Raw genomic sequence first — 23,293 nt, forward strand, 5'->3', positions numbered from 1 at the left:
GAGGACAAATTGTTTTCATTACATCTAATTAACATGAAAGAAGGTATGTCAACAAACAGTAATAGTCAAAAATCTTATTTACGGGATGCAAACCAAGCACAAAACCCTAACGTGTAAATGGTATTCTGTTTATGTCTTTACCAGTCACAAATATGATAAGCGATACCCAACAAGATTACACTGGCTGCCGAGTGTCAAATCTCATTGGTCCAAAATTGTTCCAACTCTATGTTGGTGTATACATTGAACATCACAGCAATTGTCTTTGAATGGCTTTGATTTTCATGCTCTTACGTTCAATTTATATGCAAGAATTTACCTTATACAGACAATGGTCCACATTTTAATGGTCCAAACTAAACTAGTATTCTTCAAACACACACAAATTCCCCCTCTGCAATACATGGGTTCACCATCAAAGAAACTGGTATCCAACCGTCCCGGTTTCTCAATGGGACTTTGTTCGCTTGTCCAGCAGCCAGTGGCCTCAGCATCCAGCTCCTGTGGCTTTTGATGGGTCCGGCGTATTGATCTGTTCCCGGTCCCAGAGGCGATGAATAATGAATGCACTCATTGTCATCCCTCACAGATGAGGTTTCACTTGTAAAAGTAGCAACACTTGTAATTAGCCAGGAGTTTTGCGCTTAGCTCCACGTAATCCCAAAAACTCAGAAATCCGGTGTGAATTCTGTGAAAGAGCTTTATAATTACGAGAATAATCAGCAGGGTTACATCTGCATGATCGTGAGTCCAAGAGTGCTCTCATCTGTGCCTGAACAACATTTTTATATTCACCGGTCGACGCTTATTTATAGTAGACTGCCCTATAGAGTGCAACAGTTGGATTGAAGTAGAATCTTCTTCACTTTCTCTATAAAGAAATAGATTTTCATTCATGCATAAAGCTTAAAGGTCAGCCATGAGCTCCGAAAAAACAAAGTAAAGTTGTTACCAAAACACGATGAGAGCTAACTCTCAAGAAGCACTGCAAATAACGTAACCAAATCAGAGTCTCTGCCATCTTAAATGAATCTTCATTTAATCTTCATTATATTACTGTACTATACGGTTCAAAAGTTTGAAGTCAGTAAGAATTATTTTCCAGTTTATAATGTTACAAAAGATTTATATTTGTGATAAATGCTGTTTTTAAATGGCATCACTGTTTCCAAAAAAGCAGCTCAACTGCTTCCACCACTGATATCAGACAACCAAGACTGGTGAAACACTGTTTTGAAGCACTTGGTTTACTTATTACATAACTCATTAATTAATGCTTGTTTCTTATTGAAGCTCCTGCTTATTTTAACAGCTTAATAGGCTTGAGCAGACATGTGCCATCTCTGTGTGCCATTGGGTAAGCAGGGCCACAGGCATCCATTGAGCCAAGTGAATCGGATACATTATTGGAGCATGCAAAGAAAATCATCACTAATGCTACTGCTCTTAAATTAGAAGAAATCCCCATCCTTAAATATAAAAAAATTATATTTGGTGTATAACGTCTCTTTTTGTGCTACAGACTTGAATAATAGCCAAGCTGAATCAATGTAGCTTGTTGTTGAGAAGTGTGCTATTACCTCTCTAAGCAATCAGATCTACAATTTTTGCCGCTCAGACAATAAAACTGGTGTAAAATATACCCCTAGATTTACTCTGAAGGGCCTTCAGACATATAATGAAACCAGAGCATTTAGTAGTAGGCTTATAACCACCCAGAAAACTCCTAATACCACTAAAAACACAATAGAAATTGCATAATAATGACCATTCAAAACACACTTAAGTGTTTTAGATGGAACCATAAATTGTGCAGAATACAGAGCCATATAAAATCTGCTTTAGTTTTTCCCCCATATTCAGATTTTTTTGTGTGTGTGTTTTTTTTTTTAAATCCTGCTTTTACTTATCTGGGATCCATTTTAATGGTTACATTTAAGTTTAGTAATCAAAAAACATGTCTAGCTGAAATCATAAATGTATTGTCTGTATTCCATTTCAATAGTTTAATTAAATTCTAATAATCAACAGTCGTGTTTTTATATGAGTGGATTCTGTGATTCTGTCAGCGTTTTCCCACATTGTGAAAATCATAGGAAGCTTAAAGGGATAGCTCACCCAGAAATGAAAATTCTGCTATTAATTATTCACCCCTCGTGTTGTTCCAAACCTGTAAGAAACCTTCGTTCATCTTCAGAACATGATGAAAGAATTGTAATTTTTGGGTGAACTATCCCTCTAAAACAAAAAAAGTTACTTAAACCTTTACACCGCCATATATTCATTTACTCATCTGGTTTTGTCAGTCTACTCACAGCTCAGCTTTTGAGGTTAAATTCTGTACCTTTACATTATTCAGATGCCAGACAGCCAAGGCTGTGAAAACTATGCCGTGGAAATCTGTCTCCATATCACCGATTGAGAGGGCTGGGAATTTAACCACAATTAAAAGAAATCGCAACTTATACAACAACTGTCCACAACTGTCCTCAGTACGCCTCGTTGATTTCCGTTAGGCGGAGTTTAATGGCTCCGCCCACCTCCGCTTCTGCTCAAAACCAGCAACATGTGCTCAGAACACCAGATGCACACAGTCAGCTCTTCACAGATCTTTGATGTTAATTACGACTAGCCTCTCCCATCATTATGCAGTGCAAAAAAAAAACTGTCTGACCTATATCACAGTGCCAAGATTTTAAAATGCATGGAGTTAGCTGTGGAGTCAGCTAAAACAGCTGTGTGCTAGCAGATGATGGAAGCATTATGCTGTAGTAATTATATTACATCATATAAATTCTCCTGATATATCACACTTTTCCTTCAAAACTTTTCCTGCAAATATATACATGCATAATTATAATGTTTGCATTGACTCGCTGAACCTCCAATACATTTTTTTCTTTTATTTTAAGGTGTCATAATACAGAGTAATTACCTAATTAGGTACTGAAATAAATACATGTAATAAAACGTACTTATCAAGTTATGGAACACCCTGTAATTATAGTTATGTGGATGTAACAGGCAGCTGCTGGAACTTCCTAGTAGTAGCCGTTGTGCTTACGTGAAAGAAAATGTACTTACCGTGTAACTAAGTTATGGAAAAGTTTGTACTTACAGTTTGTAATTATGTAGACTGCTACTGTTACACATATGTAACAGACTCAGTCTGTTACACAGCTACTTACACTATTAAGTACAATCTTTATACACTTTATTTTAAGTAGCTTATGTCTGTGTACTTGAATTTATAATTACGTTGTATAAAGATCGCAATACGTACGTGGCAATCTTTAGGTTTCATAAGCAGCTGTGTAACAGACTCGACCTGTTACATATGTGTAACAGTAGCAGTTTATTACATCTACATAATTACAAACTTTTCCGTAATTTAGTTACACGTAAGTACAACAGCTACTACTAAGTACTCACTAGGAAATTACTCTGCATTATGGACACCTTATTATAAAGCGTTACCAAAAAATGTTATGTGTATGGATTTTAAATGAAGGTGCTGGCCCAACTTAACCCCATTCTCATGCTCTCCATTGTTAACTAGCCTTCAAGGGTTTCTTTTACGTCAGGCTTTCTCATATCACGAGGAGGAGGATTCTGTCTCAGTTTCAGACGAGCCACAGAACTGACAAGATCCTTTCAGGTTCTGAGTATGACAGATCGAGACTGAATAAATTGTCACAACAGACTGATCCAGCAGGTTTCCATGACATGTTTTGATGGATCTGAATGCAAGATACGGCCTTGTCTTAAAGAGATAGTTCATTCCAAAAACTTTCAGCTGATTTGATTCCAAAGCTCATAAAAATATCTTCATTTGTGCTCCTCAAAAGAATGTGACAGAATAAATTGTGACAGAACTTCTATTTTATGGTGAAGTATCCCTTTAAGAATCAAAGAAGTGTATTACTGAAAATAAACACTATTCCACATCATTTTTTCTATACAGCTTGCGATATGCTGAAATAAATCGACCGTCGAAACACTCCACACTTCACTCAATTATATAGTCCTAATATATTGATTTTCAGCACGAACAGACGAGTAATAGGACGAAGCACATAGCAGTCAAGTTGAAAACTGATCTACAAGATTCTACTTGAATGAACGATCAATGCAATTTATTTAAAAATGAATGAGAAACATCACCAGGAGTCTTGAGTTAGGGACAACACTATAATGTTTAAATGAATCTTTCAACCAACAAAAAGGATTTAGCTGCATATATTTTCAGTAGCAAATAGTTTTCTTTGTTCTTATTTTGCCTTCACATAGCTCTTTGATCCAAAAATCCTCAACGCACGGGCAAAAGCGGTCAGTGAGCACTATCCTAAATTGTTATTTAAAATGATATTAATCCAGTACAGTTGTCTAGAAATATAAGGGATTGCTTGGGTTTCAAGACAGCAAGCTTGAGTCAGCGACACGGATCAGGGTAAATCTAAAACCAATGCAAGTTCCACCCAAGCAAGAAAATTTGCCTTAAAAGTCATCCGTCATCGTGTTGACTAACTGTAGGGTGTCTGGTCTGCTGTTCAACTAAAGTGGACGTTTTAAAAAACATCTTCCAAGAAAGCGGGCTAAGAAATGAGAGTTTCAAAGATGCCTTCAACTTTAGTTTAACAGGGAATGGGAACTTTGCGTTTTTGAAAGACGAGTCTCTCACAGTTCAAACAAATTCAACTCAAGGCCTTAAATATTTTACTTGCATTTTCCAAGCAAAGGCATAAAGCAACTCGGACGTAGCCAAAAACAAAATAAAAATAAAAAATAGATTTGTTCCATTAAAGTGCTAAAAAAACTATCACTAAACTACTAAACTATGTTGTTATGTTAAGTTTCCAATCAACATCCAGTATCTAATCAAGGATAAACATCATTTGCAGACCATATTCATTTTAATAATCATTTGTCATCATGCAAGAATCCGACACGTGTGTAGATTTTACCTAAATGTTTTTTTTTTTTCCCACTGTCCTCAAAAATTTGCATTGAGTGACAGCAGTTTTAAACGTCTCCCACAAAAGTCGTTAATTCCTGTCATCTTGCCAATAAACTCGTCAAGTTACCGGCTGCAAACTGATCGCTCAAGCCAAATGAACAGACTATGACATCACTTACCTGCAGCAGGTGAATCAGCGATCACCATGGAGACGAACATCAGCAGTACGCACGCGGTGACCCGACTACGTCCCTCCATCATTAGACCCTCCATTTAGTGAAACTCATGTTTCGTCCAAGGTGATCCGAGGAGAGAGATTATCCGCGCGTTTAACTAGTCGCCGTGAACTGCAGCAGATGAAAACAATACCACTCTTATATAGGTCACATTTTCAACACGACTTCACGAACACTCCCGTAACGGAATCTAACGATTTAACCATAAACCGAGCGAACGACATCTTGAATGACTAGAAAGCGAAATTTAAATCGCAGCCGGAGATTTTAACCGCTAAAGTGAATGGCCATGCTGACTGAGTGACACTAGAAGTGATAGTGCAGAGCGCGGACCTCACGGCTCCTTTGTTCCTTAACTTGTCCGACTCATTTGCGCGAATCGATTCTTTTGAATCATTCGTTTCAAAGAACCGACTCAAAGAACGGCGGCGTTACGTCATCCCGTGACGGTCCCTGCCATCCAGTCACGAATTACTAAACGCTCTAAACGTCCAATTAAAGTCATATGTAGGTATTTACCGTTATTTATTAAATTTTAAGAATAAGTTAAGTGTGTATGTTGTAAACTCCTTGTTGTTTGTCACTGACATGAGCCAGTCAGTTCTGCATGTATCTGTGTCACACATACAATCACAAACAAGTAAACATATCCACATAAAACACACGCTTTTTATTTGGATCATTTCTGCTATTCGACTATTAAAGTAACTTTACGTCGCATTAATCAAATCCCCCGTTAACTCCAAATGTTTAATATAACGCACGAGAACCGCCAGGAGCGATTCGGGCAGATTCGCGAACTAATAATTTTAGGCCGGTTCAAGAGATTCGTTAAATAGATTCAGTTCAAAAGAGCGATTCGTTCAGGATTCGGACATCTCCACCGTGCATTAACACACGAACCGAATCTCACAGAACAAGATCTAAACATTGTTTGCCTAACGCGATGCTTTTTAAAAGACAAAACCTACGCGCTGACATACTGCATGCCTTTTACAATCAACGTGAAGGTTTGTGAACTCACCCGTGTACGTTAAAGCCCCGGTAAACGCGCGTGTTGCACGCGGATTAGGCTTCTAGTCGGGATTTCCAGTAACTGTTTCGTGATGGTTATGAGAGAAATACTTTGTAATCTTAGGATTTCTCGCCATTATTCCACTACTTTGACCAGCTATTGGAACAAAAGAGAACACACTCTTGCAGATGTGTTGCTGTACGGCACATAACGGAGTCTTTTTTTTTTATATACAAACGATTGCAATCAGTCACCGTCCATATACTTGATTGATCGATGTTACGTTTAACTCGAGTTAACTTGTAGCTGCAAAATACACGTCTAAAAACTTAATCTTGCGTCTACATCGGATCTATACCAGTTTACATTAAAGAAAAGAAAGCGTTTTAGCACATGCACAGCCTAGAAAAGCAACTCCGTTACCTTCAAAGCAGACAGAACGCACAGAAGTCGATAGCTTCCATATCCAGTTTCAGATCAGGGTTAAAGCTTCTGTTTCGCATAACTGCATGACACATCGGGTGATTTTTTTTCCATAAGTGTCTGGATCCCGTCTGAGCATCACTCACTTTCTCAGATGCAACCACTCCGTGTTCGGGATTGCACTAAATCCTCCCCTGACAGCAGGACTTGGAGTCTTTCGCGTGGACTCTACGGTCATTGGCTCCCCGCGCCGTCCTTCAGTAATCCGGGTTAGGTTGACACCTCCGCCGGCGTCTGTGGTTTCACGGCAACGCGTTTTGTTCCCGGATCTTATGTGGCTGCATAATTTGCATCTTAACCAGGTAAAGCATTGTTCGGGAAACTTTTATATGTTTATTCATTTTTTTTTTAACTGAGTATATTCTTATTATTTTCGAACGATTCTGAACAGGCATTTATTCGAGTGTAGTAATGTCACAGCGCTCTCTAGTGGCTACGAGGGCAACTTTTTTAGCACTTTATTTTTTTAGTCCTGTTCAGCATGTACACACTATGTACTTGTTACAGTAATTATAATAACTGGCTAACAACTAGGTACCAACAGCGAACCTACCCTTAACCTAACGCTAATGCATGCAGTTACCTTATATTATCTAGTACTTTCTTAGTTAAGTACAATGTAAGTGCAGGCAAGTTGCACAAACTGTAAAATGAAGGGCAACCCAACTTTTTGCACACAAACAATGTTAACATAAATTACATTCAGATCTTTGTAACAGATTAAGCCTCTCTCTCTCTCTCTCTCTCTCTCTCTCTCTCTCTCTCTCTCTCTCACACACACACACACACACACACACACACACACACACACACACACATATATATATATATATATATATATATATATATATATATATATGAACAGTTATGAAGATCAAAATCATGATGATCAAATCACATTTCTTCATTCTGCATCTCAATCTCTCTGCAGTTGTTGTTGTTTTTGACTAAATGGAACAAAAAGAAGAAGAAAAAAGTCCAGTCTTCACACCACTATTCTTATATAAAAGGGAAACAAGTTTTGGTTCACCAGCATTGTTTTTGGTGACGTCTGGTTAGTGCGCACAAATGTCTTTTCACGTTTTGCCAGTATTAAAAAAAAAAAAAAAGAAGGAAAGAAACTCACAACGACAGCATGAAAATACAAGACTGATGCCGTGACTTAACAGTTTAATGTAAATCCAAGACAAAGTGTGATTACATTTCTACACATATACAATATGCATATGTGAGCATACAAATTTCCTTTAATAACTCGATTCACCTTGGAGACCGAAAAATGATCAAAAGTAACAGTGAATAACAAGCTATAACATAGTTCACCACGACGCGAGCCCCTTCACACCCTACAGTTAGTAAATAGAACGATTAAAATAACTATATTCTTCTATAACCCCCAGGTTTGTTAAAAATCCTCCATGAATTTACACTGCTATCATTAGTTGTTGAAGCCTAATAAAATTCACTCAGGTTTTTTTTTTTTTTTTTTCTACAACGAAAATTATTAAGAGAAGCACACAACATTTGTAATGGTAACACAAGCGCTTAGTAGCAAGTACTCAATTTTTAGGAGTTAAATCATTCTTATTATTGTCATTATTATATTCATTTTAACATTCTATAAAGCCAGTAAAATATCCATTCTCATAGCATACTTAATAATATTAGCCTAAGGTACAGGGTACATATAATGCTACGTTAACAGATTGAAATAATGAGACATCACACTTCTTCAAATCCCCAATAAACAAAGCAAAATTATAATAATTATAATAAAAAAGGACAACAAACAAAGAAGTATACCTGGAAATACTGTAGCACACAATAGCTTTGACAACAACTAATGTGATACACACTACTGAGAAAACCATACAGCAATCGACAAAAATCAGGGGTCGGGGGTCGGATGCTTTCTTAGGTCTTGAAACATCGTAGAAAAATATTTAGTTTTTACATTTGACTGTGAATGTTCGCTGCTGTGCAAGTAGAAAATTGTTCACGTCTCCGATGGCTGCACAAACGGCTACAGTGCATCACAGCTACATAACGGGTTTACTGCGGCGACTCTTGTGGTGAGTGACGTTTCTGCACAAATACGTTCACTGGTGATTCGCATCTACGCGTGAATACGTTACGCTTTACACGCCCGTAGTAATGTCGCTCTGTAATACACACTCCCGACAAGAGACTATGCTGTGGATTAAACAACAACAACAACAAAAAAAAAAAGTTGACCGATGAGTGTTCTTGGGTGTGACAATTATCGTTTTGCTTTTTTTTTTGGTTCTAAAACAACACATGAAGATGGCCGTATTGACATATTTGGCCTCTTAGCACATTCATACACAAGTTCAATGGTGCATTAACCCCTAATGCTTCCGTTTCAGCCCACACGTGAGAAAAACAAAATCTGATCAAGACGAGCAGAGCAAAAGGAGCTTTACGATTGTGGAAGTACTGCGGCCAATTCTATGACAAAAAAGTTTGAATAACCCGCTGGGATTTCTGCAAGCTTGGAGATAATTCACGATCGTGTGCTTTACAAGTGTTGATTTCGGATGCCATCCAGGGTTTGACTGGCGATGAGCGTTTAGGAATGTTTTTCGGTCCTTACAAATGGCGGAATCCATCGCTTTCGGTAACGTCGCGAGTTGGGTTTTGATCGGAGGTTGTATATTCATGAAGCGAAGCGTGTAACAAAACCCCTCAAATCACATGTTCCTTAAAGCTTCATGCGCAGTTAACAAAGGAAAAGGCAGAATTTGGACGTAATATGGACATAAATTGCATTAATGCATCTTTCTGGCGCATTTTGGCAGCTTAAAATGTATGCACGCATTAATGTACACCGATCAGACAAACTGAATATCAAAAGAAAAAAAAAACTTGTTCATAATTCATATTTTGGTAGAGTCAATACGGTTTTCTATGATTTAAATGAGTTAAAACACATCAGATCGCATGATTTGGATTAAAATTACTTGTAAAATCAATGCTAGATCAATTTCATTGATTACTAGGTAGAGTAATCCAACATAATCGTGACGTGTTGTTTAGATATCTTAATTTTAAATTTTACATTACTAACACTGGATTCATTTCAAAGGCCATTAAACGAAACTCCAATTTATCTTACACGTAGTTAAAACCAAAATAATAAAAAAGCTTACATTTAAAGCTGCAATGTGTAATTTATGCATTACTAATGGTATCAAAAAGAAACGAAATAAAACTAAACACACCCCCGGTGCTGCTGCGTGAAAGCAAAGCGATGTTCAGTGTTTATAAGAATTACACACAGCAGCTTTAATAACTGAAAAAACAGCATTAATGTGGGACTGACCTTTCTAAAAACAAAAACAAAAAATAAACATAAGGGCCTTATGTCTTACACAAATCCTCTTAGATTCAAAAATGGGAGATTTGTCCACACTAACACTGAGAAAATGCATGAGAAAGGTACAAAAACAATGGATTATACTGTGCTAACAGCAACTGCACTAAGTTCATGAGAGTGCATTATTTTTGTCATCTCTATTTTGCCATCTACAGGTTCTTTTCTGACACCGACCTGATCTAACCTGTTTTTTTTTTTTTGTTTTTAAGTTTTTCATTTTCCAAATGTCAGTGAAACTCACTTCTGTCTTCTCCATTACAGCAAGGGACACGTCTGTGCATTAATGACATGCTGAAATTCTTTGGTGGGAAGAACAAAAAGTCCTTAAATGTCAGCGGAGTCCAGATTTGGTCATTCAGGCCGGTCCCTGTGAGGTGAGAGAGACTGGAGACTACAGATCAGTGCCGTCAGAAACGGCTCCTTCCGGGAATGGAATGTTTTATGCGACTAAAGTCGAAGGAGCCTTTCTCAACTGTGTGCTTCAACGAACATCCAACTTAAGCTTAAACAAATATTTGACAACAACAACAAAAATCTATTGGCATCCTAAGTCATAACATACAGCTTTATGAATCAAGCTGACAAGCTAGCAAACCAAAGGCTTGGGTACAACATAACTGGTGTCAGGTCTTGGCCGAGCACAAAGTCTGTGCTTCCTACCAGACGAGGGTCCACATATGAATACTAAACATCACAGTTACATCCCGACCACCAGAAATCAAACAAATGATGCTTGACATATGACAAAGAAATTAATCCACAAAAATTATTGCAACACTCTCTACGAGAACACAACATACCTAGACAATTAAAAACAATGAAACAGAAACATCTCAAAGTAAAAACTACTTCAAATGCAAGTTCTGTGGCATGACATGAGGGCAGAATAGGATATATTTGATACTCCATAAGCATGTGCCCATCAGAAGACATACAAATGAAAAAAAAAAACAAAACACCGTGTCCTAACCAGGTGCATAAAAAAAAAAATCGGAATCATTCGATCAGAATCGCAGCTAATCGAAAACGTCCAGTCACTGCAAATACAACAACAAAAAAAGTGTTTTCTTTGCTTTTTTATAAATTTGAAACATTTGATTATTTTATTTGTATTACTTCCATTCTTAGATAATTATTTTAATAATGTTTATGAGGTAATTTATAGTCTCTTAAAAGATTCACGTGTAATACAGTAATATTGTGAAATCTCATTGCAATATTAAATAATGGTTTTCTACCTTTAAATGTAATTTATTCCTCTGATGCAAAGCTGAATTTTCAGCATTATTATTCTAATCTTCAATGTCACACAATCCTTCAGAAGTCATTCTATCATGATGCTTTGGTGCTTAAGAAACATTAATTTATTATTTCTGCTTAATATTTTTGTGGAAACTGAAAAAAACTTTTTTATCCGAGATTCTTTGATAAATAGAATGTTCAAAAGAACAGCATTTATCTGAAATACAAATGTCTTTCATCATGATCTCTGTGTGTCTTTATTGCCACTTTTGGTCAATTTAATGCATCTTTACTTAACAAAAGTATTCATTTCTTTACAAAAAGAAACATTTAATTTACCCAAAACATTTGAAAGGTATCTGATATAAATTTTTCTTGTTTTTTTTTTAATAGCGTTATTGCAGAGCACATGGTTAGGACACTGTGTAAATGATTGGCTAGCATATCAATGTTAAATAAGCAGCAAAAAAAGACAAGCATTGGCCCACAGTTTTCTACACTTTTGTTATCTCTGTACTGACTGACACCTGTAGCATAAGTGATTCCTACGGTAAGACAAATAGTGAAAAATACAAAGCCAGTATTGTTTTCCGGTGCATGTTGTTGCAGACATCCTCATGCAACCAGGGGCAGTTCGAACCCCGGAGTGTACGTGAGAATAAAAACCCCACAGATCTTCGTAGAACCTCGAACGAGCGCTTAAATCAGAGTATGGTGTGCAGTCGTACTGCACGGCTTCCTTCGGCATCTACCAACGTGCTCAAAGCCAACATGCTATTCTCATAAAAATGTGGAATTTGCCCTCTTGCTTTCCCAGCAGTTCCTATCAAAATCCACAAGCACCTCCTACTCCTAACAAGACTCTCCTTCTCAAACCCTCCCAGGTTTCTAAACCAAGTCAAGCCTTCCGTAAACAGACAACCTCCTCAAACCTGGTATTTTTTTTTTTTACCTGGTATTTGAATTTTAGACAAATAGTGCGGCCCGATCTCAAACCAATTGAACGATACTTGGCTTTTCCCATCAGATATACATTTAATCTCCCTTTTATGAAATATGTAGCCTAAATCAGTGATGTTGCATTGATTGCAAGTACTAAAATGCATATGTACAGTAAATACGCTATATATAATTATATCCACTATCTAGAACAAAAGTTACTTATCTTTAAATGACGACTTTGGTTCGTTACCCCAGGCAAGTATCTTTATCTTTAAATGTAGAAGACTTCATGCACACTAAACGAGAAGCATTTAAATAACGTTTAGGGCTAACGCTTATACCTGGAAATTAAAAAAAAACACGAAACAGCTCGAATGAAGATGTTCAACCTAGGAGCCAACTCTCTGACTAGCATCTGGTTCTAGAGGGTTTCCAGCCAAGTAAACTGTCGTAATATATGTAAGGCACTACGAGGTAACAATGATAAACCTAAGACTGTGGAGGAATATGTCGCACAGATGCGCTGAGCGCACACATGCACGCAAACGCACAACCGACTACCGTGTTGAACATGCCTATGTTATTGTAACCACTTTGTGCAATCACATTAAAAGAGGAAAAACAAGAATCTATTGGTATCAGAAAGGTTCTTCATGAAATCAACGGGTGCAGACTGCTACATTCTACAAAGAGGGGCCCAGCTAATGTTCTACGGTATGACAAACGCATTTTCTTTTCTAAATGTGAACACAAACAAAGAAAAGTCTATAAATACACTAGAAAGTTTTGTCGTCCTATTTCCAGAAGATTCCTCCAGGTGTTTTTTGTCGGAGATCGCGGCGGAATATGCACGATACCGCTCGCCGCATGTAATTTGGAAACGTTTAAGACAGTTCAAGGCCATCGTTATGTTTTTTTTTCTTTGAAGAGCAGCAGATATCCGTATTTCACCTTATCCAAAAAAAAATTCTCCTAAGAATTTAAAACATCCAGGTCGTGACCTCGGCTCAACAGTCGGTGAATGAATTCAAGAAAGGGAAAAGCAAATAAAATCTCCCTTGAATTAAACTCTGTCTCTCCCAAACGGCCTGTTGATGAGACCTTGTTGTAAAAGAAACTACGAAAGCAAAATCTCCTTCTTCTGTTATAAAAGAAACAAAACCTCCAGATCACAAAATAAAACGTTAACTGGCCCTTTTGAGAAGGCGAACTCATCTTAAAAAAAAAAAACAAAAACAAAAAAAGACTCCTCAGTACCCTTCCGTTCCCTCCGAGTGTACACTTCCTCTATCCATCGGCGTCTTCATTGTCTTCAAGTTTAAGCATGAAAGGAACAAGGGGATGGGGTTAAGGGTCGATAGGCTTCAGCATGTCTCTCTGTCTCTAGGTGGGATAAGGGTAGAAATAGTAAGCAGCGATTGGCTGGGCTCCAGTGTTTCAGCTTTAGAGGTAAGGGTACTGGTTCATCTTGGTGGGGCTCAGCGGGTATCCAGTGTAGACAGTGGAGGCAGGAGAAGCACTGATGTAGGTCTGGTGCGCGGATTGGGCCTGGTACTGGCCGTGGTGCAGAGTGGGCGAGGGCAGCACACGGTGGCCCATGCTAACAGGCACCTGGTGGACGATGCCTGGCGGGTAGCTAGCGTGCTGGACCGCGTGACGGGCCGAACCCTGCGACCCGACCAGGTGGGCCACCGTACCGGTGGAGCCCAGGGCCGTGGGGGCAGTGTAGGTATAGAGGTGTGGCTGCCCGGGCAGATGAGGAGCAGCCAGGTGGGGATGAACGTTAGCTGTGTGGGTGGGGCTGTTGTGGAAGGAGTACTGAGCTTGGGTGGCCATAGTGGGGGTGATGTAAGCCTGCTGGCGCCGGTGACCTCCGCTGCGCTCAACTGCCATGTGCTGCTGGGCCTAAATGAGGGGATATCACCATATTACTTTTGTGGATAAATAAAGGAACCAAGAAACAGGTTTGAAATGCTCAACTGAAGTACCTGGCTAAGATTTAGAGGCTGCTGCTGAAAGGGGTGTGGCCCTGTGCGTTGCTGCCTGTATGACACACCTCCAGCCACGCCTCCCAAAGAGTGGTTGTTGCCAGACAAGCCCCCATTGGAGGTTTTGAACTTGTAGGTGGCGTTCTGGTGGTTCACCATGTCTGTTGGAATTAAAAAATATATATTAGAATATGTTGGGAATATTTAGAAAATATTTTAAAATTGTTAAAAAAATTATTGTATTGTGTTTGAAAAAATAAAAAAAAAAAGGAAATAATTTTGGTAATATTGATAATGTGGGGACAGACCGATGCTGGATATTATGGATAGATAGACAGCTAGATAGATGGATATGTATTTATGATGTGACAAGAAAAAGATCACAGAGGGATAAAACAGATATGAAATAATTTGTTTGCAGAGCTTATACAAACTCTAGTTAACCAGTAGTATACTGTGACTAACCAAATAGAATTAATTAGTATTCCATCAATCTGCATAATAATGTTTTAAAAAAAACAGTACTGTTCATTACACTTAAGCTTGCATTGTCATAAAATATCTTCTGAAAATATTTACCACAACTGACTTCTTTCAGTTACTTCTCTAAGCTGTTTTTATTTCCCATGGATTTTGAAATGCTACATAAATCTACTAAATAAATCTACGCTGCATATCAGAGGCTGTCAGTGAATTGTCACTTTAAATTGATGCTTGATTCAGGCTCGTCCAGGTGTCCCTCTTTCTCTGTCATCTTATCAGCCCTTCCCCTGTCTCACCAGGCAGGAGTCTGTCACACTCTCCCAGATTCTCGCTGGCCTGGCTCTTTAGTGGTGGGATGATGATGGTGCGGGGGTTTCCGTTGCTGTAGTTGTCCAGGACAGCGCCTTTGGAGTCGTAGCCGTTGGCATTGGGGCCATTAGGTCGGGACTCCACAGCGTACGGGCTGGTATTGCTGGAGTCAGAGTCAGGGGAGTCATGGACCGTCACACAGCTGATGACATTCTTCCTCTGTTTGGATGACGTGCTGTTGAGAAGGCAAAACAGGAAAGTTAGAAAGGCTATTCATTTTTATGCCAAAAGCTTTATAGGCAGTGCTGTGCCACGGGCGTCCCGAGTTCGAATCCCAGCTCAAGGACCTTTTTTAATCCCACCCCCCATCCCTCTCCCAATTTGCTTCCTGTCAGCTCTGATCAGTCCTATCATTATAAAAGTAAATATTTACAAAAAAGAAGGCGATTCATTGGGGAAAAAACAATATAATACACCGAAAAGAAAAAAAGGAATGATATGGTATCAAACGGCAGCCAGAACTTAATAATGTACATAACTAATAAGAAAAAAACGTAACAGGGAATTCTGGGAAAATCTGAAAGTTTAACAGTATTTTACATTATTTCCCATTAGATTTATTACAGGTATTAACTGTTTACACTAATGTAATGTACCATTAAACAATACATAGGTTTGACCATAGTCTTAGATAGTTAAAATTCTTATCTTTTTTACAGTGTATGCACAATATAGTAATATTTACCCCTTTGGTGGTAATATTTACAATGTCACATTTGTCAGGTAAAACCTTCAGCTCCCCAGAACACCAAAGTCATTTTCAAGGCATAATCCAGTATTTTCCCTGAGCCAAATAGCCATTTAAAAGTCCAAATTGACCCTATTTATCTACTCAATAAATGCCCCTGGTCTTATTGCGCATGATTCATCAGTTATTCCACGGAAAACAAATTGTTTTTATAATATTTCGTCAAAATGTAATAACTTTCTCCGCTTCAGAAATGAACCTGACATAACCAAGCCCACACAGATAGAAAAATATTAAGCAATATCCTAACATAAACACAATCCAATCAAATCCTGATGGACAGAAGTCCCATCCTACATTACTTCCCACTTTCACTCAAAAATGATGTCACATTACAGAGGGGTGTACTAAATAAAACGCTTGTCCCAATATTCTGACCTGGTGTTACTGGGCTGTTTCAGGTCGTCCTCTTCATCCGTGTCGCTGCTGATGGTGATGATGCTGACGGCTGGGCTGGGGGTGTCAGGGATGACGATGGTTTGGCGCGGTGGGTTGTGTTGACCGTGGTGGTCTCGAGTGGTGCTACATGCCTGCTCGCCTCCCCACCCTCCTCCTCCACCACCTCCGCAGGTCTGTGATGGGCCGGAGGTTGAGGACGAGCCGTTTTGAACCACGGCGCACCGAGGAGGGGTATTCTCCTTCACCCGTTTGGAGCGTTGAGGTGACGTCACCGGCTGGGTGGAGGACACGTCGTATGCTGACAGGTTCCTAAGAACATTTAATTTATGTTACCATATTATACCATGGCACTCACAGAAAACATGAATATGACCACCTGATGGCATCACTTCACAATGGTAAAAACATTTTTATTAAGTAAGGGTTGTCTGACCTGTTGTTCATCTGGTGCTGCTTGTTCTTTTTGGAGGAGGAGCTTGATGGCTGTCTCATGACATGAGCAACACCCACATTGAGAGGTTGCTGGGATGGCAGGGCGACGTGACCTGCCAGTAAGGCTGGCTGTTGCATAATGGGATTGTAATGGCTGCCATGGGGATGTGAATTCCTGAATCAAAACAAGAGTAATTAAAGCATGCCCTTTAAAGACTGCTCACATTACTCTTCATTACAGACAGTAAAACAGTCAAATTACGGAATATTAAAAAAAAAAAATTAAATAAAAAAAAAAAAACAGTTTTCTATTATAACATATTTTTATACATAAAATATTCCTGTTTATATTCATCATCATTACTCCAGTCTTCCGTGTCACATGGACTTATGACTTATAAATCACTCTAATATGCTGATTTGGTGCTCAAGAAACACATCTGATTATTATCAACATTCATTGTGCTCCAACCCTAATCAAACACACCCGATCCAGGTAATCAAGGTCTTCAGGATCACTAGAAACTTCTGAGCAGATGTGATTTGGAGCAGTTTGGAGCTGAACTCTGCAGAGCTGAGCTCCAGGAATTGAGTTTGAGACCACGGATCTAAATGAAGAATGAATGCAATGCATCATATGGCCAGAGAGGGCAGCAGTGACTGAAGTAAACGCCAGAGGAGAAGAGAACAGAATTAGATCTCAGAGGAGAAATCCCACTCTGCAGTAAAAGTGCGACACTTCTCCAACCAGCCTAGTTTCGGACTACCAAGCCCTCCGGGCTGAGCTTAAGGCACTGATGTGATGATCTGCAGATATCAGCACACGTTCATCTGTAATACGTTCATCTCATGCAGGACAGCACGACCTGACTCCAATACCCTGTCCTAGCCAGAGACTCACTGTTCTATTACAAAAACCAACAAGAATTCTAAACATATCAAGAATATAATGAGTATCAGATTTAAAATATTCTGTTCCTTCATTCAAAATGAATTATTTAAATGCATGGTGGCTTTGTAGGTGCATTTGCAGACTAAGCAACCTAGATAATTCAATCTGCTTAGTTCATAATCTAGGAGATTATTAAAACCCAGTGTTGCGGTACCAAACTGCCGTGAAATATATGGATCACCAGTCATGGTATCTTTAAATAGATCGGCTGAGTTCCACATGACCCGTTTATAATTAGCATGGTATAAGTATATTTTGTGAGGATATAATTGATTTTAAAATGCTAATGGAGTCCGTATTAAACATGATGAAATTATACCAGATCTGTCTAACTAAATAAAACAAACTAAAGATGAAAGCTTCTGAGTGAAACAGTTGCTTCCAGAAGTAAAAATCTCATTCATTTTCTCCACAGGGGAACAGATTTTGAGTGATAACTTATAAACCTTTAAAGACAGGACCTACTGTGAGCTAAGAGGTTGTTATTTGAGGCTAAATGCCTTCGGTGAAGCCATCAGCCTACATTCTTTTAATTTAAAGAACTTTTTGCTTCAAAGTTTACAATGTTGTGATTCACTTGATATCTGGTTGGTTTAGTTCATAGCGTATTACTCCCAAACAAAGACCTTTTTATAAATCCCTATGCGAAAAAAAAAGAATGGGAAAAATACTTCTGGAACCAAGAATTGGGAGGGTACTGTTGCAATCTATTGCAAAAACAATAATGGTTTCTCAAACACTCCTCATCTGCCAATGGCCAGACGAAATGATTGTCTTGCCCTCAAACTCACATTGGTCGAGACAAATGTCCATGGGCCAGGATACAGAAAAAAAGCTACGTTTTGAAAGCACCCCAAAGCAACAGCATTAACACTTTGCTGGGAAATCAACCTACACAAAATTTGTCCAAATGGTCTACTTACAACAGTTTTGAGCATATTAAAGGGATAATCCAACAACAACAACAACAACATTTTTTCTGAACCTGTATGCATTCTGTGGAACACAAACAATTTTGGACCCAACATTCTTCCACAGAATGCATACAGGTTTGGAGTGACAGTTTACAACAGAAAAAAGCATTCTGACATAAAAATAAATGCTAGTCCTCTTTAGCGGCGACGGCATGGTATTTTCTCACCTCCAGTTGGCCAGAGGCTGCGAGCTGGTCATGGAGTCGGGGATGACGGTGGCGTGTTGAATGGAGGTGTGTGTGAGCTGCTGCCAAGCCGGCGGAAGGAGAATCTGTTGAGTACCAGACGGCCAGGCCTGCTGTGGAAGAGGGATAGAAGGAAAACACAGGGTTAGTGTTCAGAGGTCAGGAACATCTACAGATAGTGGCTCTCATGTGATCCTCATGTGCGAGTAGGATGTGAACGGCAATAGCAACCAGCAGTGCACGGACTCAGTGACCTCTTGCGCTTTAATTGGCATCAGTGTGAAGATCCTGTAACCTGGCACGTGAATTCGCAGGACTGTGGCGCAGCTAAACAGGCCAGGGTACTGCATTCACAGATTTAGAGAGAGGAGAAAAAGGATACGGCTATTTAGAGAAATGACCGCTAGTAAGAGCTAAACTGTGCCAAACAACCACCAAAGGGGTCATTTAGTTATTTAAGCGTCAGCGTTCGGGCCTAGATTCGAGAGACATCGTTTTATGAAAATGTTCTAACAAAATATGAACAGAAGAGATACACTATAAACAATTTTATAACCCATCCATCTTCTAAGATAATTATTCTTTTGGTCCGCAAATGAAGATGTGAGCAGGACGGCTATGAAGCAGCAAATTATGGACAGCATAAAAGCTCTCCCTCCGGAATAATAAAAAGCTTGTGCCACTTTCGTTGGAACTTCATTCATTTCTCTCCCTCGATTCCTTGGCACCGGTATCTAGATGACGGCCTCAGATGGGGCCTTGCATACTGCGTACGGCCTTGGCTCCTGCCTATAAAAAAAGATAAGACTCTGCCTTAATAAAGAGATGTGGCATCTCCCAGGCAGTGCGCTGATGTGTTAGACATTTTCCAAATCAGCCCCGACTTTAATTAAATTCAGGGGCCCCATTCAGAGGCTTTGTGAGGAGCTGCTTTGTATGGTGGGTGAGGAGTGCGGGGAGTGCAAGGCATAATTTGCCCAGAGATGTGAGCTTGAAGAAGAGTGTCTGCAGCTCTAATAGTTTAATGCAGCTTTATTGATTAGCAGTTTAATGTACAACTAATGAATTGTTTCTTTAATACCCTTTGCACATCTATTTACCAGTCCATTCGTATGGGCCACAGCACTCGCACATATAAAGGGAAGAATGAAAAAATGCTCTTACGATGTTTGAAAGGCTGCGATAACACATTTAGCATCGTAAGAGAAGTGAATTCTGCAATTCCAGCTATTTAAGGTCAACTTTCTGGAGAGCATTTGACTGATATTTTTAGAGAAGTTACTTTCAAACTAGATATCCTGCCACTGCTTTGTTTTGTTATAAAATAGTTTTATTTTTATTAAAATATTCTTGATTCAAATATTTGTAAATAATTTTGAAATTATTAATTATTTTATTATTGCATCATCTAAGTAAAATGAACGAAAATGAAAGTGAAAAAAGTAAATAAATATAAATATATATATATATACACACACACACAGTATATATATTATATATATTATTATAACATTATTAATTATATATATTATATATATATATATATATATATATATATATATATATATATATATATAAAATTAATAATGAAAATAAATCTTTAAAACTGAATAAAGAAAACTTTTTTGACACATTATTCACTGTATGTGAAATTATTACTAATGAAATCCCAAACAATCCCAAAGAGAAAAGTAAGCTAAGTAAAATAAATAAACAAATAAATAAACTGACCTAAGAAAACACTTTATGCCAGCATAAAGAAAGAACACTCACGCTATCATTTAGCACCTCGTTTAATTTTGCCTGTTGCACAAAGCCCAAAAGTGCATACTTTGAGTGTGTCTCAACATCTCTACGTGCTTTGTCCACCCATGACAACAGTGACACCAATAATTTCTTTAGAACTATGTCCCCAAAGCCCTTTGCCTACATTCCTGACACTTTGCATCCTCCTTTCTCGCTCTGGGTTAGGTTGTGTAATTGTACCGTCTGGCCTGGAACGCTAACCCAGATAAGAGTAGAGTTTTCCATGCAAGGCCATCTCTGCAACGACCCCCCTAACAGCTTTTCTGCCCTCGCGGGGTGAAAGCCTTTTGTCACCCCCGGGGCTCTGAAAGCACCACCGATCCCTAGTCAATTGTTTTTGCATTTTCTGCATTCCTGTTCCAGATAAAGGCTGAGGCCTTCTAGAAACCCACTCCACTGGCACCAGGAGCGATGTGGTCTGGCTGATTGGGCTGAAGGGGGGAGAATGGGCGGTTGAGGCCCTGAAGTAGTGATCAACAAGTATCTCCATTCACCTTACCCATTGCAGTGCTCCTATAATCACGTGTGGAATTTATGTTTGGGTTTTCATGAACGTGAGGAACAATAAAGATGCATTACTGTACTTAAGCACTTGGGTAGAGCCACGAAACACCAACACAAGCAATGTGACAAAATTTTGCAGACAATTTACAATTAACAAAACTATTCTGAAACTTAATATTCCAGTTAAGAAAAAAAATCTAGTCTAGCTTTCAGTATCCATAGATGTCATTTACTCAACACAGTGTTGTTTCATAATAGTATGACTTTATTTCTTCAGTAGAATAAAGATGAATGGAGCTTTTGAACTTCAAACAGATTGCAAAAACATCATAAAATGGCACATATGACTCATAATTTAAGTTTTCTGAAGTCATATGATAGCTTTGTGTGATAAACAGATCAAAATATAGTCAATTATTCATTGATGGTCTGTTTCAAATTTAAACTTTTATTTTTGAATGAATCGTTCAGACTGATTTAAATCATTTTATCATTTGATTCACTGATTCCTGCTATTTAAGGTAAACTTTTTGTACTTTTTAAATGATTCGTTCATTCTTTGCTGAAATATAGCTGCTTCTGTCATAAAAATGCAGATTTCAAGACTTTAAAAATCAACTTAAACTTTGTTCTATTTTTCAGAACTTATTCACTTTCATAAGTTTTAACAAAATATTTTTAAAAATTTCACTTTTTATGTTTTACAGAAGTCAGCGAGTCATACAGGCTTGGAACAACATGAATGCGTGTACATGCTTTTTATTTTTGGCTGAACCTTTCCTTTAAGCGGTGGAGTAGAGTCTTCAAAAAGCAACAAGAGCTCAGCTCAGCAAAACCGAAAAATGTTGTGGATAAATTACAAATTAGCTAAACGCCTCTGAACCTCGCCACCCTGTCTCAAATTTAAAAGCCGTCTGGGCCCTGCCTTGCAGCTCTAGAGGATAGACAAATCCCTCAGCATCCACAGACCTCATTTAAAGCCAACATCAGTCTTGCTCATCAAAGCATGACTTCCTCTAACTCCAGGAAAGAAGCAGAGTTGCCTGGACCTTAGTGGAAGCGGGAAAGCAAACCATCAGCGGGGTAAAATCTCCAAAGGGGAAAGACAGGTCACCAAGATAAATTCAACCCCGCTTCAATTAATCTATTGGCCATGAAATGAGAGTATCTTCTCAATTTTGTCGAAGTGAAAGTGAATTATACTTATATCATTAAAACAAAGTAGGTCATGCTAATTGCTCTTCGTCGTTACATCTACTCGGATGTAATTGAGATTTTGGGAAAGGCTGAAGGGTGTAATTAGTTTAGGAAATGTGGCTTTGTATTGCTATGGCAATGGGGGCAATGTCTGGCTATACCTGTGTCAGAAGGCCCGGCTGTATCTGTAGAGGTTGGGCACCGGGGGCCTGTGTTACTATGGGAACTGCATTCTCCATCCGTACTGAGTAGCCAGTGTGTTTGGATGGTGAAGCTTGCAAACCTGGGAATAAATGACAAGGAAACACCATTAGTTTGCAAAATGTAAGAAATAGATCAGTGAGAAATTCTATTTTTTTCACTATTTGTTCATTTTAAATGCATATGACTTTTAAAAAGTCTTTACACAGCTTAATGGCTACATAAAACATTATAAAAGTATCCCATAAAATGACACCAGTGTTCTTTAATATTAGAAAAATATTACTGTTGCGTTACATTAAAAACAGAAATGCTGTGAAATATGAATACAATTACATTTTTATATATTTTAAAACGTTTATATATTTAAAGATAATATTTCTGGTATGGCTACAAGCTACATTTTTAATACCTTTGTGAAAACCATTTTTTTAATATCAGGAATTGTATGTAATATAATTTAATAAAATAATGTAACATAATAATTATATTTTAACATTTTACAATAATGTATTACAATTTTCTATTTAAAATTACATTTGTTTCTTAAATGTATTTTTTTTCAGGAAACTGAGTAGTAGGTTTAATAGAAACATTTAAAAAATATTTCATGCATGTCATCACTTCACTTTTGATCAATTGAATGCATCCTTGATGGACAATCGTTAATTTCTATTATTTCTTTTGTAATATTTTTAAATTCTTTAAATAAAAAAATGATTACAGCAGACAGATTGAAAAGACCATAAAGTGACTAAAATAAATATTAATTTTGAGTAAACT

The 23,293-nt window shown here is 38.2% G+C and overlaps 2 protein-coding genes across 9 annotated transcripts in view; both read right to left on the minus strand.

The window, feature by feature from the left end:
• si:ch211-1e14.1 (UPF0606 protein KIAA1549) overlaps window positions 1-6,835 on the minus strand; it is a 44,188-nt gene extending 37,353 nt beyond the window's left edge. For 2 of the 5 annotated variants that reach the window (XM_043216662.1, XM_043216663.1), the window contains exons 1-2: window positions 6,632-6,832; window positions 5,137-5,304 (exon numbers count right to left, since the gene is read on the minus strand). In XM_043216662.1, coding sequence (XP_043072597.1) covers window positions 5,137-5,230 — 94 coding nt within the window. In that variant the 5' untranslated portion in view covers window positions 5,231-5,304; window positions 6,632-6,832. Of the gene's footprint in view, window positions 1-5,136; window positions 5,305-6,217; window positions 6,365-6,631 lie in introns of all 5 variants that reach the window. The other 3 variants (XM_043216661.1, XM_043216665.1, XM_043216660.1) reach the window with 3 other exon arrangements.
• A 4,594-nt stretch (window positions 6,836-11,429) lies between these two features.
• The window catches only part of hipk2 (homeodomain interacting protein kinase 2), an 89,842-nt gene continuing 77,978 nt past the window's right edge, over window positions 11,430-23,293 (minus strand). For all 4 annotated transcript variants that reach the window (XM_043264541.1, XM_043264538.1, XM_043264540.1 and 1 more), the window contains 7 exons: window positions 22,471-22,592; window positions 18,785-18,915; window positions 16,693-16,866; window positions 16,239-16,568; window positions 15,040-15,287; window positions 14,261-14,421; window positions 11,430-14,177 (listed from right to left, as the gene is read on the minus strand). In XM_043264541.1, the coding sequence (XP_043120476.1) occupies window positions 13,716-14,177; window positions 14,261-14,421; window positions 15,040-15,287; window positions 16,239-16,568; window positions 16,693-16,866; window positions 18,785-18,915; window positions 22,471-22,592 (1,628 nt within the window). In that variant the 3' untranslated portion in view covers window positions 11,430-13,715. The remainder of the gene's footprint in view (window positions 14,178-14,260; window positions 14,422-15,039; window positions 15,288-16,238; window positions 16,569-16,692; window positions 16,867-18,784; window positions 18,916-22,470; window positions 22,593-23,293) is intronic.

The sequence above is a fragment of the Puntigrus tetrazona genome, chromosome 18, assembly GCF_018831695.1.
Source record: "Puntigrus tetrazona isolate hp1 chromosome 18, ASM1883169v1, whole genome shotgun sequence".
In the NCBI taxonomy this organism is placed as follows: domain Eukaryota; kingdom Metazoa; phylum Chordata; class Actinopteri; order Cypriniformes; family Cyprinidae; genus Puntigrus; species Puntigrus tetrazona.